The sequence below is a fragment of the Notolabrus celidotus genome, chromosome 22, assembly GCF_009762535.1.
Source record: "Notolabrus celidotus isolate fNotCel1 chromosome 22, fNotCel1.pri, whole genome shotgun sequence".
NCBI classification, from domain to species: Eukaryota; Metazoa; Chordata; class Actinopteri; order Labriformes; family Labridae; genus Notolabrus; species Notolabrus celidotus.
Genome location: NC_048293.1, coordinates 17,111,805 through 17,128,925, shown reverse-complemented (window position 1 = coordinate 17,128,925; position 17,121 = coordinate 17,111,805). Strand labels below are relative to the sequence as shown.

Sequence of the window (17,121 nt, the reverse complement as noted above, 5' to 3'; positions counted from 1 at the left end):
GTCTAGAAAGGTCCCCCGTGCTTCTGCAGCTATTTAAAATTGTCTGTTTTCTTCCCGTCTATCCGTACGTCACGCGCGCCCTGGCAGGGAGGGAAACTTGACCGAAGAGAGACAGCAGGCTGAATTGACTGACGCACTCCGCGCTGAGGTCTTCTTTTCACCAACTTTTGACGTATCCATTTGAAATGGGAGGAGGGAGGAGAGACGACTGACGAGGAAGGAGATGGAGCCAATACATGCAAGCCACCAGCACGAAAAAAATGATATACTAGTTACAATCCTGACTGGGCGACACTGTCAGAGTTTGAATGGTTACCGCCGACCCAGGGACACAATTATTCTGCCACATGCATTTTGTGTACGGCGAAAATCTCCATAAAATGTGAAGGGAAGAACGCATTAGAAATCCATGCTAAAACAAAAAAGCACCAAGCTGTGGTATCAAGCTAACAAAAACAGGCAGCCAATGCAACTTTTATGACCAAAAAAGGTTCACCAGAAGAAGACAAGATTACAGTGGCAGAGCTTACCAGTGTCCTATGTCCGAATCTTATGTTCATTTGGTCAGTCTAAAGTGGTAATAGTGGGCGAGCCCTCTGCCCCAAACAATCGGTCGAGTGTCCCTTTTTTTCACAAATCCAAGGTGGCAACCCTAGTTGGAACAGTAACCTCCAAAAAAACATTGTTACGTTTGAGCAGAGCCAAGCTAGCGGTTTCCCTGTTTTGTGTTTAAGTTAAACTAAGATATGCTAGCTGAAGCAAGGAATTAAACCAAATAGACTGTATGCCAGTGCTATGAGCTATCTAATCAAAGTCTTGGCAAAGTAACCCCCACTTATAACTTTCATCACATAAACCAGAGTAAATTAACCCAATGAGCTGTTTCTAGTCTTTGTATAAAACTAAGCTAGTCGACGCCTCGTACTAGCTTAACTGTTTTTACTTCAGGTACAAGAAGAAATCAGTTTTCTCTTTGGATTTTCTTCAAGAACTTAGTGTATTTCTCAAATGATTTCTTCAACATGTGTTGATATAGATTGCAGAAGCAAACTATTCGATCAGTTCAAAATAAATGTGTTTAAAAGTTGGCTCTGGATAACATTTTTACATGTCAGTGTTTCATTTCTAACAGGGGTGAGTATTGCCGAGAACCTCACGATACGAATGTAAATGAAAACGTAAATGTAAATGCCCACTGTGTCCTGCCAACCTATTTTATTTTATTTTTTATTGATTTATTATTATTATTTTTATTTATTAGTATTATTTGTTCTGTTTTGTTTTATTACATTTATTTGCATTTTTACTTATTTTATTGATGTTGTCCATTTTATTTGTTATGTCTTTGATGTTCATTATTCTTGTTTAAAAAAAAAGAAAAAACTAAATAAAATTACTAATTATAAAAAAAAAGAACCTCACGATACGATACGCATCACGATACTTGGGTCCCGATACAATAGTATCATGATATCCCAATATTGTGATATATTGCGATATTCTACACAGTAAACTAAGAAAAAGTAGGTATGGTGTATATGTAAATCACACAATATTACTCAAAATTTAAAGGACAAATTAAGTAAAAACTATTTGATTGAAAACAACTTTTCCACTTTATTGTTTTTGAAATACTGAAGTCGTATTTCAGTTCCGACTCAGCTCAAATGTGAATTTTTATTATAAGAAAGATATCGATATGAAGAGCTGAAATATCGATATCATATTGGAGGTCAAAGTATCGCAATATATTGCTGTATCGATATTTTTTCACACCTCTATTTTCTAATGACAAACACTACTGTCGTTATATTACAGGTGTGCTTCCTTCTAAATAACAGTGTTACCTCTGTATCAAGCCAAGCTAGCTGTTTCAGCATTCCAAGTTTTTATATTAACCTAAGCTAACTAGTTGCTAGCTGTAGCAAAGAATGTAGGCTACTGGAGATGCACCGCATGAGAGTTAAAATGTATCTGCAAAGTTTTGTCAAAGAAAATATACAGTTTTCTAAGCCAACCAATAGCTTGTTGTAGCTACAGTTTACCGTTAGAGACAGGACTACTTTCATTCTTCTGATTCAGCAAGAAAGCAGCATATTTCTCAACCTTTCCCTTTAACACATACAGATTATATTGCCCAACTTTTTGAACAGCAAATAAATAACTGAGGGTTTCGTTTAAGAGTTGGCACAGAATCAGATTTTTTCGTTGCTCCATTTTCTGGCAGCACAGCAAAATTACTTTTGCTGTGTGCCAGGAAACTTAGCAGTGGGTCCAAAGAGAAGTCACTGGATACAAAACTGAGCTATTACACCTTTCAAGATGCCTCTGTGGCTTTAGTGGTGGGCATAAACCTTTTGACTGGGGTTAACTTCAGGGCTTTTAAAACATGATCCAGCCACACCCCCCTCAACACAGACAGGCAGAAATAAAAACCTCTCCTCACACACACCTACTTGCTCTCTGCTTCAGGGCCTGTTAAAGCCATTATGGCTCTAAAAGAGATCGTATCGGCTCCAGGCAGACAGACAAATAGTTAGTTAGACAGTTAGATATACAGACAGCACCCTGCAAACTAAGAAGCCTGTGTGCTCAGGACAGGCCGGCTAAATGTCTGGCTACTCTTCAGAGGCTCTCAGGTGTGACCGGCCGGCCTCCTGTGTACCGCAGCCAAGACGGCAGACAGGCACAGAGGTGTTCTCTGAGCCTGGAGTCGAGTGAATATCTGCTCTATCTCTCCCGTCACAGGCCGCGTACGCTCCTGTGAGCAGCTCAAACACAAGCCAGATCTTCTTTCCTGCAGAACTATGCAGGCTTTCACTGAGTTAATGCATATTTTTAGGCTGAGCCAAGGTCAAACAGTTTGCCAAAGACCTGACTGACACGCAATTTCTCCCAGCAGCTGCGGTTTCGTAGACTTGATGAGTAACTCTGCAATCGAATCAAAGACTTTAGCCAGACCACAAATGCATTGCAGGATTTTAAGAGAGGCAATGAAGGTTTTGGTTCTTGGAGACACGTCTTTCTCACTGCACTAACACTGTTACATTGGTGCAGACTGCACCCTACAGAAGAGGCCCTGAAGTCCTTCTCCACATATGCACATGCACACAACTCTTCCCTAAAATTGCTGATGGCTTGTTTTCATGAACATGTATTATTTCCAGATGGAGGTCATGAATAAAACCCGACGGAAACCAGTCGGGTGAAACTGGAAACTTAAAAAAACAGAATGGAGGGGTACGGTGCTGAGTAAAAAAAACAATCTCTCTCCTCCCCCGCTCATTCCCTCAACCTTTAGAAAAAAACGACTTGTCAATTACACGGTTAAAAACAGAGAAACAGTGTGCCCCAATGGAACATGTGTACAGCAATACAACATGATCTTTAAAATGTTTCACCACTTTGCTCATAGGAAAACATCCTTTAACAAAAAAAGGCTTATAATGAAACAAACAAAAAAAAAAAGCCTGGAGCAGCTTTGCCTTCAGACCTCCACACATATTTCCAGCTAAATAAACAAAGTCTGGAGAAAGAAAGGGAATACTTTCAGACTCAACTGAGAATACAAAAACTGTGCTGTGAAGACCTCCGCTGGAACAACCGCAGAGCGCTGATTCACCAACAAACCACACAACATAGACTTGTACTTTGAATAAACACCAAATTCAACTAAATAACTGAATAAATCCTTCATTCTTTCGCATTTATGACGTGTTTCAAAACTTTTGAGCCATAAACAGCATGATGTGCAATCTACAGACAAAGCCAGAGCTTCCATTAGCTCAGTCAAAGGGAGCGCAGAGACAAACAGGCCAGAAGCCAGATTTTTTTTTTAAATTCCAAACTGAAGTAGAGGAAGATGAACCACAGCTGCAAGTTTCAATAAATTAGAGCTCATGATTGGAAGAAATCCAAGTAGAAAGTGCTGTGTATTACCAGTGTGTAGAATCCCTGCAATAAATGCTCTAAAAGTTAAGTTGTGTAACCAGTTAACCAAATGGGACAATTTAAAGAATCAGCAAACTACTTTTGTTGCCTTTCCAAATTGTTGGAACATGAGGAACAAAACAGTTTGAAGGGATGGTTTGACATTTCAGGAAATTCAATTGTTTGCTTTCTTACCAGGAGTCATGTGAACAGCTGAAGCTACTTCCTCATTTGAATGGGAAGGAGGGAGCAACCACCAACAGTTGGTTAGCTTAGCATAGCTTATTAAGGCCTTGAAACGGGGGGAGTTAAGATTAAAATATGTTTATATTATTTATGTGGTAGCTATTTACATACACGTTTATGTCAGTTATTATTGGTGTTTGTACGTTGTTATAATTATTTCTACAGCATCATCTAGTTGGGACCAAGACATGTTGAATGTACTTCTGAGGTTCTAATTACATTTACCTGGAGCTTGGTCATCCTGGCCTCTCATTGGTTGGTTCTGTGACATGTGATTGAGTGACAAGGAAGTGTTGTTATGCCCATCCAGTGTACCTAAAGTAAATGCTTCAAGAAAGTTATCCTTCTCCATCCTGCTGTTTCTTATTAATAGAGTGATCCAACTACCACCCATCAAACCCTCACGTTACAAACACAACAAAAACAAAGTGTAGATAAATAAACCTCTGTACCTGGTTTATGAGCCACATTTCTTATTGGGTAGGAACAGGGATAGCTTCTGAAACACCTTTATCTTGCATCAAGCAAAGCTAGCCATTTTCTTAATTTTACCCTTGATTTGATGAAATTAAAAGCAGCTTCTTCCCTCAGGCCGTATCCCTCAGAAACAATCAACAGTAAAACACTAAAGACTCCTGTGATACATCACATACATGTGCAACCCTTGATTTCCAGTGCAATATCTCAACAACCATGTGCAATACTGTAATTCATTCTATAAAATATTTTATCATTATATTCATCAACTAAAATGTATAATCTGGTTTACGCTAATTCATTTATTTATATCTTAAAAGTACTTCTTTGTACAGATAGTATTTTTTATTTGTATTCTTATTTAGAATTTTTAAGGTTAGTTTTTAGGTTTCTATATTTATTGTCCTTACTGTCTTTTTGTTAAGTACCAGTGTTCCATTCACCACGTCGAATTCCTTGTGTGTGCGAGCTCACGTGGCAATAAAGCTTTCTTAATTCTTGATTAAGCCAACTGACTCTTGGCTATATCCATGAATTTTGTGTGGTACTGCATAAGGAGGCTATGTGCCTTCTAATGTAGCTATTGACAAGAAAATAAGCATAAGCTATGCTTTATTGATGTAAACTAAAGCTAGTCCAACTAGCTGTTGTCAGTGTTTTTGCTAAGCTTAATTTATTGGTGGCAGCCTTTCTCAATCTTTCCAGCTAACTCTTGGCAAAAAGTAAGACTTTATTCCAACTACTCATTTTAAAAATAAAAATGTTGATTGTTTTAGCTCACTTTTTTATTGCAGTTCTCTTTTTGTTGCAGCTACTTTCTGTGTCACAGGTGAAACACACTCTTGTTGAGGGATTATTTCTCCCCCCAACAAGCAGTCCTTCTAGTCGATCCTGCTGTGTTGCTACGGTGAGTTGGTTTGGTTTGATCTCATCTGACTCAGACTCCTTATCTCCATGATCAGACCCTAATCAGGCAGCTTTGTCCAGACAACAAGGGGCCAACATGAGGCAAAGAGAACCTTCAGGCTGTTTTTGGGTCTGAGCCATAAAAGTGTAATCTGTGGACAGGACATGTCCTTTCAAGTCAGAGGTAGTGGTATGACCGAAAAGGACAAAAAGATTAAGAGATATTTAAAGACTGAAAGGATATTCATACATATCCAGAATTGTTTTCCTTTTGTTTGGAGTGATTGATGTCTTTATTTTTCCACATTAAAAATAGTTTTTGTGTTTTCTCAAAAAGATGTTAAGTAATTATAAACATCATAGAGCATTTATCCTGGGGTTCAAATTGTTCTGTTTTTATTGCCTTAAGATTGATTCCTTTTTAACAGCAGCAGGAAATATGTGAGGAGTGGGGGATGACAGCTTTCAAAAGTCTCTGGCTCATATCAGGACTGGTATTTAGTCTGCTCTTTCTCCCCCAGCAGAGACTCTGCGGCTGCTACAAGTCCTGACTTTACAAATCCTTCAGCCTGCCACCCAGCAGTCCTGCCCTTATCTCAACCTCACCCTGCTCCTCCTGGCAGGCACAGATGGCAAGCCCATTCGTGTGCAAACCACAGATTGAGCTCCGATTGTCCTCATGACTGCCTTTGTCTTACAGTAATGCCCCCTCCCTCACCATAAGAAAGGCCCAGTAAGTAAGCTAATTTGCATGTATTAATTAAGGCTCATAATGAGCTCAGCATGACGAGGCATTTGAATGCATTCCTCTGGTATTGTGCAAACTCTGCGGAGCTCTGTAGGTTTGCGGTCTCAATCATTCAGATGGGATTCAGATAGTAAGTGTGGGGGCACAGGAGCAGATAAAGGACTTAAAACACACACAAAACCAGGTCAGTATACACATGCAAGTTTCACCTCCCCCACTGACACACACAGACATTCAAATGAAGGTGCTAATGAGAAACAAACAGGCTGTTATAGTTTGACTTAATTCAATAAAAACGCGATACAGCAGAAAGTAGAAACAATACATTTATATAATATCAAATTGCAAAACTGTACAATTACAATAAGTGAAGTATAAAAAACACTGAAGTGAATAATTTTTCATTGAAAATAAAAGTTTCACCCACAAGGTGCATGTAAGCTGAAATGCACATTCATGTAAAAACAATTACATTACATTCAATCATATAAATATTTGTGAACTAAGCACTATGAACTAAGTTTACGAAAGTATGCAAAAAGAGACTTCTCTGGAATGGTTTGAATCTACATATGTAGATGTGTAAATGCTTACATGGTCGTTGCAATCTCTTACCACAGCCCAGCTTAGCCGGGGAACCATGAAAAAATGTCCATAACCTCAGCGCGCAAACATCAAAGTATATTTGTATAAGAGCTTGTTTTCTTTTCTTGTCCTCAGGATTCAAATGCTGAGCTTCAGCGACTGTTCTTATTACCTCTTTGGCTTAAAAATCCTCCTACAGGGAACCTGGCCTCACAGGGAAAGCCAACACACATGGCAAATAAAGGCAAAGGTGGAAAAAAAGAAAACATGTCGAGGGCACAAGCCACCCCCCACCCACCTCCCCTGCCTCCTTAATTGTACCTGAAGGGAAATCCCTTTAAATAGTAGTTGGCAGAGGCAGTGGGCTGGCAGGCACATCAAACAGTCACTGAGCAGAAGCCCTATAAATACATCACATTCACTCGCCTCACTTCAAACGCCTCCTCCTCAACCCTGCCTCCACACTCCTCCCCAAATCCACAGAGCCGGGCTGCGTTCAACACGTTCATGGGGAGGACATAGTTTTTGTCTCAAGCGCAACATCTTGCTTTGCTTCACATCAGTGGATTGCACTGAACGTTCTTTGCTGCCACACTTAAGTTTCAGGAGCTTTGGTTTTCTTCACATACACCTCGGATGTCCCATCAGGCACCAGATGACTGAAGCTGCTCCTGAAAGAGGCCAGGAGGCGACCTGCAAAGCATGAAGGGAAAAAGGGCCATGTTAAACACATCTGGAACATGAAAAAAGAGCAAGTTTTGACAGGAAATTCTTAATAACTGTATACATTCCATCATGTAAAAGCTTTGACTAAAGATTAAAGCAGTAGCAGCCGAGTTTGTTTACTCAACGGTCTTGTCATGTGACAGACATGATTTATTGGATAATTACACGTGTTTATTAAAGAGACTTTCAAGTGTTTGTACGTGAGGCTGCTTTGATTTTTAGAATGAGGTTTAAACCAGAACAAAGTGAAGCCGAAATAAAAATACAAGAACGATAGGATTAAAAATGACCATCCAGACAGGTTCAAAGTTCAGAATGTGTCTTTACTAACCTGTCCATGTCTTTTGTCCAGTCAGAGTGAAGCTGTTGCACTGAGAATGGGAGTTGCAGATGTGCGCGGCCTCTTTGGCGCTGTAGACCGACAGCACGCAGCCCTGCTGGCTGTAAGACGGCCAGCAGCGGTACTCCACGTTCCCAGAGCTCCCCATACCTCGCATCACAGTGTAATCTAACAACAGAGGAGGAGATGCAACTTCAATACATGAGAATACAGACAGATTTTGAAGCCCTTTCTGATGAAAAATGAAAGTATAATGATCCCCTTTGGGGAGAAAAGATATTAAGGAGGATTGAAAGAAGAAAATACAAATTACTGACTAAAAAAAATTAATTTGATGAGTTGAAGAAAAAACATTTTTGTCATGCAAATACAGAACTCTAACTGACTTGAAGTGATTCTTATACTTCAATAAATCAACATAGAGTACATTGTACAGTATGTTCAGTTAAATATTCTACGGTAAAAAACTTAGCCAACTCAAATTGTTCAAATATTTCCAAATGACCTAAAATATTGTCACTCACAACATCTCTACAGTTGAGGAAGGTTCACAAACACAACAAAATGTGAAGAAGAAAATATATTTACATTTTTACTTTGCAGCATTTTGTGACAAGTAGGGCCAAAACACAAAGATACTTAATGTGCGTCCCATAACCAGCAGTAAAGCAGATAATTGCCTCACCTGATAATTCAAACAATACGCTGAAAAATTACTCCAACTTTTTAACCTATTGGGAAACCTTTACCAGGACTGTTCTGCTTATTTAGTCACACATTTTTAAATCTTGTAATGACAACCATTTTCCCCATGGTAACATCTTCACTAACACAGCACCTTGTTCATCTATCATGGCCTCTGTGAAGAAAACATTTCCATTTGAAACCATTCTGAGCTTCTTCCCTCACAAACTGTCGCTCTGCACTAAAAACCACTTCTCCTCCCTCCTGCCCAACATTTGCGTTACATTCATCATTACGGCTCTTTCACTCAGACGTCTTGTGAATCTGGCCTTAAATCATCTGCTACACATTAGCAGAAGCCATGAGAAAGAAGCATGCACACATGTGGCTGGCGCACACACACACACACACACAGACACACACACACATATATACATAAACACACACACATACTCTCACCAGAACAGGACAAAAGCCCGTCTGTGGGTCTGTACGGAGGAGGCACACTGTTTCAAACTGTTAACCTTCCTGAATGGCAGGAGCCGGTGTGTGTGTGTGGGGGTATTGTTAGGAGGAAAAAGACACGAGGATCTGCCTTCTGGGTCTGAAAGAAGGGAACAAGGAGAAGGAGTGTTTGGAGGATCCTTCTCAGGGGAGAAAAAAAATGAGGCCTGTCGGGGTGCTGGGCCTCAGCTGTTGAGGAGACAGGGATATATGAATATAACCTCTGTGTGTTTAAGATAAATGCTGGGGAGACAGCCTGCTCTGTATTTATACAACGACTATCAAACATATTAATATCAGTGCTCAGGACCGTAATGAACACACTCTTTACCTTTCAGCACATATTTAAATGAATCCTTTCAGCAACACTTATCAGAAGCTATATTTCTCCTTATCTGGCCTCCTCTATCAAATTAAAAATGACCTCATCAGTGGTGAAATTACATCCACATTACCAATGAATCTCCATCTGTCAGCAATTTCAAATTAAGACTTGAAACCTGATGGGTGTCTTTCTAACACACATACACACTTGCGTCATTCCACAGTGTTGGTATTAAAGCCGTGTTGGTTTCTTTTATGAAGCTTGTTTATGTTTTTGGCTGCACTACTTGTTTTTTTCTGCTTTGAGTGAAGGGAAATTAATGAGTCCATGTGTTTGAAAACTCCAAATATTTCATTTTTATTGCCTCTTTTTTATCATTTAAAGAAACAGTCTGACATTTTTATATCTCATCTGCTCTGAGGTAGATCAGAGGATCAGCACTTTTTTAATATTCGTGGGTTAAGTCGCGTTCGTGAGTCAGAGCCTGACCTTCAGTAGTCAAAACCGATCAATAAAAACGAATGTTAACAGGCCAAAGCTCTCAGATTGTGATGACCTTGATGAAGTTTTCTTTAGAGGTACTTTGGATAAAGCCAGGGTAGGTGTTTGCCTTACTAATACTAAGTTACTTTTAGCTGCAGCCTTTTCCTCTGACAGTGCAAGTTGTAGAAATATTCTTATCCAACTCTCAAGAAGCAAACAATCCATGTGTATTTTCACTGTCAAACTAAAAACACAAAGTAAACCAAGCTGAACCAACTTAAACTAGGTTTGATTGAAGACAATTAAACAGAACTGGGCTTTCCTCTGCCCACAAGCTACCTCTCTTCCAATAAAACCCACAGTATTCTGAAATGATACACACATTTTTCTAGGTCTTATCACACACACACTCAGCAGCAGCAGCAGGGTTGACTCATGGCACCTCCTTGTTAAGCTAAAACATTCCCTGCTGGTGTCAGCCCCAGCGCCCAGGCCTCTTTACCCTGGATCTGTGATTAAATTCACAAAGTGCTGCTATATAAACAGTCCAGCATCTGGGGGACGGAAAATCTCACCACAGGAACGCAGCCAGTCATACTGTTATTAATATTTCATAGTGCTGAGGGGAATTGCGGGAGGGGCAAAGGGAGAGCAGTGGACTAAGGGGAGGTGAGCTGAAGAGAAGAGAAGGGAAGGACTTTCAGAGCTTGAACTTCAAGAGTGTGGAGAAAGTTACCTTAAAAATGCTACGAGTGTTAAGAAAGGCTAGAATATTTCAGACTTTCTAACACAGGACATGCAGAAGTAGGACAAGTTTGGATAAAAGTCTCTACATGACTACACTGAAAGGCAAAATAACCAAACAGAACATTTCCCATGTCAAGAATAACTTCATGTAATCACAGCACTGTTTGTCTAAATGAGCGCCGACTGTGCTCTCAGAGCAAGAGACATGCCGGATTAATCTCACTTTGTTGGTCTTGTCCTCTCATTCCAGCTGCCTAATAAACCTGTCAAAACAGCCGGAGCGGCAGAAACACCCCCCTTAATTTTTCTAAAGATACAAAATGAAAACAGAGCTGAAGACTGTGAGTTTAGGGGATCAGAAAAGGGCCAGGCATTCTCTGTGAGAAAAAAGGGTCTACAAGAGGGCCTACTGTACTTGATAAAAAGCAGCATTCATCGCTGGAGCTCGTACCTTGGATTATTGATGGAGGCAGGTTGTCCAGGTGCAGGCCAGACGTGTAGAGGTGGAGGATGTGTTCAAAGGCTTCCAGCGTTTGATTGATGTCGGCTTTCAGCTCCCCTGGACGCACACAATACATGAAATGTTGAAACAGATCTAACTGACTCCAGCATTAAATCAGATAGGGATGATTTGTTTTCTTTCTTCCTCAAACTCTTCTGTTTAATCCATGTTGTTTGATCCCAGCAGTTTACAAATTGTATCCATTACTTTGTGACACCTTGTCAGGCATCTTGTCAAACTCATTTCAAAGCAGCACTTACACAGAGGCAAGTCATTACAAGAGTCAAATAACGGAATCATTTTCACTCAACGTCACATCATGTCGAGGCGTCTCTCACCTGTGGAGTTCATGATCTGGTCTACCAGGTGTGTGAGCCCGGGTGGGGCCTGATGAGGCAGCAGGTAGGTGAAAAAATACCTGGGGCCAGAAAGAAAAAAGCTCATTCAGAAAAGACAAGACAGGCCCGGTCACATAGTTCCTACAGAGCATGACATGTCTCACTCTGGTGTTAAAACAAACAGGCCATAAAGCTGTCAGAATCTGAACAGAAAGACTCTTTTCCACTCAAACTACCACTTTATTCATCACACCTCCTCCATCAAATTTTCCAGCTGTATGTCTTAACTATCTTCAACATGTACTGTGTCAGTTTGCTCTGTATTTAAGCAATCAGTCATTCAGCAGCTGCTCCATCCATCCCTCATCCCTCTCTTATGCAGTAAAACTGTTGCCTTCCTTACCTATAGGCGTTGTAAATGTTCCTCTTCTCGCTCAAACCCTCACACACTCCTCTGGCCGAGCACGGCAGAGTGAAGTTTCTGTGGGGAAACTGGAGCGTGCAGTCTGAATCCGTGTGGCAGAATGTCTCCTCGGAGCTGGCGTCATCCAGGTCTGTGAGCTTCAGAGAGCCGGAGACGGTGACAAACTGCCGGGGCTGAAAGTCCAGCAGACCCACGGAGCCGAGAGGGGAGCGGGAGAGGAAGTGGAGGAGTCTGACGAGGTCCAAACACACCTGGAAGGAATCAGAAATGAGAAATACCCGATCAGATTGATTGATTGATGACTATGTTACAGTGCAGGAAAAAAAGCCAGTGATTCATTTTTATATGAAACTGTTCTTTTCTGCTGTCATTTTATAATTTTCTGATGGCCTCATGCTTCTTTGTTTGACTGTCAATTATTTCTTGATTAGTTATGAAATCTTGAATAACATTTTGACAAGCTTAGACCTCTTTCTTTGTTTATTTACAACCAAAACAAACAATACTGGGTTGTGCAGATTTGATTTGAAGGATTCTCATGTAAGCCCACTTTTTATTTCTTCTTTTTCTCCAATCCCTCAGAAAAATGAGAAAAGTTTAAACTAATATTTGTTAGACCCAGCCCTACTCAAGGCTCCAAAGTTTGATTTAGTGTACGTGTTTTTGGACAAATATTACATTAAATGTTGTGTATGCCATAGCTCTCCCCAACCTCTGCCATTTTATTTCTACAAATATAATCTTTAAAAAAAGAGGAGTGGAAAACCTAAAACATCGGGTCAAGCAAACAAAAAAAAAAGTGTTTTCCTGAAAAGAGAACATGTGCTATGTTGTAATTAAGTTTTATTTCATAGCTTAAACTGGAAGAATATAAAAAACCCTCAGTCTGGCAGAGACCCAGTCTTATCTGCTTTTAAGACGCTACAACAACCACATCCTCTGACCGCTTTCTGAGACGTTTTCGTACTACACTTTAAATCCACAGACACAGAGAGAAAATAAGTCGGCTACTCCAGTCAAATAAAGGCATTAGCCTCGCACTGACAGAGCATGAAATGATTCTGTCACACTAACACACAAACATAGCTGTGGTGTTAGGTAATGCTCGGGTCTCATGGACGTCACTTGGTGGGGATCGAAGCTCTGTAATAACAGGCCCGGCTGAAACCGAACACCCCCTGGATTACTGTAGCCTGCACAGATGCAATGTAGCTGAAAAGGGGGCCGAGCAGCTCGAGGGGTGGTTGGATTATGAACGACTATTTGGGTGATGCAGCGAAATCAGATGATACCGGATAGACGGGGATGTTACCTTTTGCTAATCCAGGAACAAAGCGTGCATGCTTGGACTACTTTTTTCCTCTTTCAGCTTTTCTTTCTCTTTCTTTCAGACACATCCATGCGTGACGGCACACATGCACGCACATCCACACACACACAGTTGGATCAGTGGAGTGTAAATTCAGCCTCTGTTGACTCCAACTGTGAGCATACCTGTGATGGGGGTTGGCTAAATCTGTGGGAAAGAGTACGTGTGTGTGTGTGTGTGTGTGTTGTGTGAGTGTGTGTGTATGGGATGACATGACATTCCTAGCCTGCAGTGGATTAACTCCAGGACCCATCTCCATTCCTGTCCTGGCCTGATCAAATACACAGAGGGACAGATGTCGGACCTCCAAGAGTTTCAAATGTCTGCCTCTTCTTATCTTCCTCCCAAAAACAAGGGCTATCTCCCCCTCTCTCTCTCACATACACATTTCTTGCCATGTGTGTGAGTAAAACTGAAAAGTAGTGAAAAAGATTGAATCTAAATTAAGGGCTAGAAGTGATGTGCATACCCTAAATCTGTCCTCCCAGGGACTCTGCAGCAGCTGGATCATCTGGAGAGGAGTCCCCTGCTCAAGAATGACTGTGACTCTTTCGCTCTCTCCTCCTTTTCCTCCTGCTTCTCCTGCACAGTGACCTCTTAGCTGTGAAGGGGAGAAAAAAATGGTTAGACACAGCACTTTAAGTCTGCTGAAGTTCAGAAAAAACAAAGGCTAAAAAAGAAAATCCAGAGGACATTATGTTCTTCCAGCTCAGACAGTAAAATCACATCAGCCTAAGGGAGAATTTGCTTGGTACACTTATAAAAATTAATCGATCCAGCTGTCAGATGCACTGCTATCACACCGCTGCTGCACAGGAGAATCAAACTAATGTGTTTAGCTCAAACTAGTTCTAAATTGGGCTGTAATGGGTTGAGTGAATAAGCACTGGGGGTTTCAGATGGAAGCAAGGATAGTGAAGAGGACAGAGGCACATTGTCCTCTCCCCAAACTGGACCCAAAGGTCAGGAAAGGGTCAGTGAATTTAATTTAATTACATGGAAAGGCCCTGCAAAGCCAATGAGGCCTTTTTGTCCAGCTCAGAGTGTGTGAGAGACAAAGGAAAATGTGAGCTGTGGTTCATGGATTATGGAATATTTTAATCATATCCTAGGAGTTATTCCAGCGCCCACAAGTGAGCTGTGGCTTCCTACGCGCTGAGGTGAAGTCACTAATGTTGCTTTTAAATTATATTCCACATAACCTTCACTTTTTAAAGTGTAAAAAGTTTTGAAATGAGTGCAAACAGAGGGATTATTTTACCCTGATGACGTTTGGATGCTCCAGCCGCTGCAACAGGACTATTTCTTTCTTTAACTTGTAAGACACGAGTTCCCGGCAGCCTTTAGGGTCTTTAAAATCCTCCACACACTTTCCCATGTCTATTCCTTTTTCATTCACGAGTTTTAACGCCACAGGCTGACCTCCGGCGAGATTCACTTTGACAACCAGCTTAGTGTATCCAGACCCAAGGACCTCCACTGCCTGCATGTCCACCAGAGAACCACAATCCAGCTCATCCATATGCGCCTTTCTGGATCCATGTGAGATCTCATTCCAAAGACTGTAATCCAAATTTGAGTCCAGAAGAGGTTCGTCAGGTTCGTTTTCATCCTGATGAGGTAAAAGCAGTGGAATGATTTCTCTGCGCCTCTCGTTGAGTTGGTAAATCAACGCAAACTCATCAGCAGCAACAGTTGCGTTGGAAAGAGGAGCTATCCTCGCTCCAAACTGCTGCACGCTGCTGATCAGGAGTGACACCAGAATAGAAAGAACCACGAACGCCAGGAGGGCAGCCGCGCGTAGAGAGTTGCCCATCCCGGGCATGTTTCCTTGCGTGGCACCGCTACTATTTCTGCAGCAGGAGAGACGCGCTCACACACACTCACACGGCCGCAGGGCAGGCTCGGACGACGGCTCACTCCCTGTGAAAGGAGAAGTGATCAAGCTCCTTGTTTCCACCTCCCCGGGAACTCCCTCTAGAGGTGTGTCCTGTCCACTCGTAACTTTACACCGGCAGAACAACCTTGCAGGAGAGCTGTGGACCTCATGTTGACACTCAGCGTGGGTGTTAATGTGTGTTATGCAGATGACTGGATGAATGCAATCACACTGTGGGGGCCTTACATGAGCACATTAATGAGCCCAATATAAAATACAAATGAAAATGTAGTATGCTTATTTCATGCCGTTTTTATCACTCTATATATAAGAGCAGTATTCATATTTTGAGTTATAACAACCAACATTAAAATAGAATAAGAATTAAAAAACACTGAGGCCTTATTTGTAAACATCAATGCAAAAATACTACAGAGGATTTTTTGTTGTTATCAACTTTTTGATTACATAAATCCACTTATTTAATCACAAAATGTTTAACATTATCTTATGAATATGTTTTCAACCTTGCAGGAGAGCTTGGACCTCATTTGACACTCAGTGTGGGTGTCAATGTGTCTTATGCAGATGACTGTATGAATGCAATCACATTGTGGTGGCCTTACACGAGCAAATTAATGAGCACAATATAAAATACAAAAGAAAATGTAGTATGCTTACTTCATGAAAGTAAGCATGTTTATATTTTGAGTTATGACAACCAACATTAAAATAGAACGAGAATAAAAAACACAGAGGCCTTATTTGGAAACATTAATGCAAAAATACTACAGGAGCTTTTAAGTTGTTATCACCTTTTTGATTACATAAATCCACTTATTTGATCATAAAAATGTTTAAAATTATCTGATTAACATGTTTTCTAACTTCAATTCAAACTCTAAATATGAATGTCATTTTTTTCGCTGTTTAACTTACACTGTTAAGCTGTGTTCATATATTTATACATTTTTAGGACAAAAGGAAAAGTGACTTGTTCACAATCTGTCCACCAGATGGCAGCAAAACACCTCCTCCAATCAGAAAACAATCAAACCCAGAACTCAATTTTTATATTAAAAATGCATTTTACAGAAGCATTTTATTCCCCTTTTGTTTCCACATGGTGTTCTTATGTGCCTTCGCTACTGTTTCTTTATTTATTTGACTGTGTTCTGTTGTTTCGGAGATCTTGAGGCAGCACTGCAGCGTTAATGAAGCGTTTCCCCTCTCATCACTGTTCACTAAGCACAAATCTGCCAAAGGAAATTACCACAGCCGCCTCCTCAGCACCAGCCAGAAGCCACCCTCTCATTATCTGTGGCTCTGGTATACAATGTGTTTCAGCCAGGCTCTGGATACGTGTGTATTTGGGTGTTTTTTGTGTTCTTGTTCGTGTGTGTGTGTGTGTGTGTGTGTGTGTGTGTGTGTGTGTGTGTGTGGTAGGCCGAGAAGCTAAACAGTGTTGGTTAATCAGTATCTGAAGTCAACAAGTCATTATCCATGTCAGCTGCAGCACAGGCTGTTCAGTAAACTCCATGCCAACCACTAACACAGCAGGAACTGATTCAGAGGCACAGAATCACTCCAAATCCAAGCAGGAGGATCATAAAGACAGCTTAAAGATTTACCTTTCTCAGATCTCAGCGGCTTCCTTTGTACAGAAATGATAAAGCATTAAAACCTCAAACAAAGAGTAGTTCTGATCGACTCTCTCTCAACTTCTGAATCAGTCAGATGAGACATCTAATTGACCCAATTTATTACGTATGAACCAGTTTGAAGCACCATGACTCAGAAGTTGAAACAGATAAAAATGAGGTTGCATTATCCAGATGAAAATAAAGATAACTTCCTTTACTGCTTCTCTGAAATATGCTTCGATTTCTCCTCACACCCTCCTTATCC

General features: G+C 40.8%; 2 protein-coding genes across 2 annotated transcripts in view; both read right to left on the bottom strand.

Annotated features, from left to right (window-relative positions):
* eml1 (EMAP like 1) overlaps nt 1–4,176 on the bottom strand; it is a 66,999-nt gene extending 62,823 nt beyond the window's left edge. The window contains exon 1 of the mRNA XM_034675243.1: nt 4,126–4,176. Within this exon, the coding sequence (XP_034531134.1) occupies nt 4,126–4,135 (10 nt within the window). The 5' untranslated portion in view covers nt 4,136–4,176. The remainder of the gene's footprint in view (nt 1–4,125) is intronic.
* Nucleotides 4,177–6,621: 2,445 nt separating this feature from the next.
* pkdccb (protein kinase domain containing, cytoplasmic b) lies at nt 6,622–15,353 on the bottom strand. The gene is made up of 7 exons (XM_034674665.1): nt 14,596–15,353; nt 13,804–13,935; nt 11,945–12,216; nt 11,542–11,621; nt 11,153–11,260; nt 7,950–8,126; nt 6,622–7,585 (listed from the first exon to the last, which is right to left on the bottom strand). The coding sequence occupies exons 1-7, from the start codon at nt 15,157–15,159 to the stop codon at nt 7,488–7,490; spliced, it is 1,431 nt and encodes a 476-aa protein (XP_034530556.1). The 5' UTR covers nt 15,160–15,353; the 3' UTR covers nt 6,622–7,487.
* Nucleotides 15,354–17,121: the final 1,768 nt, after the last annotated feature.

What these genes read in the sequence shown, in the direction of transcription:
- pkdccb (XM_034674665.1), bottom strand. Translation starts at nt 15,159, where the DNA reads ATGCCCGGGATGGGCAACTCTCTACGCGCGGCTGCCCTCCTGGCGTTC. An exon ending in AGCATCCAAACGTCATCAGG is followed by an intron (nt 13,936 to 14,595) that starts GTAAAATAATCC and finishes TCCCCTTCACAG; the next exon opens with CTAAGAGGTCACTGTGCAGG. An exon ending in CCAGATCATGAACTCCACAG is followed by an intron (nt 11,261 to 11,541) that starts GTGAGAGACGCC and finishes GTGTGCGTCCAG; the next exon opens with GGGAGCTGAAAGCCGACATC.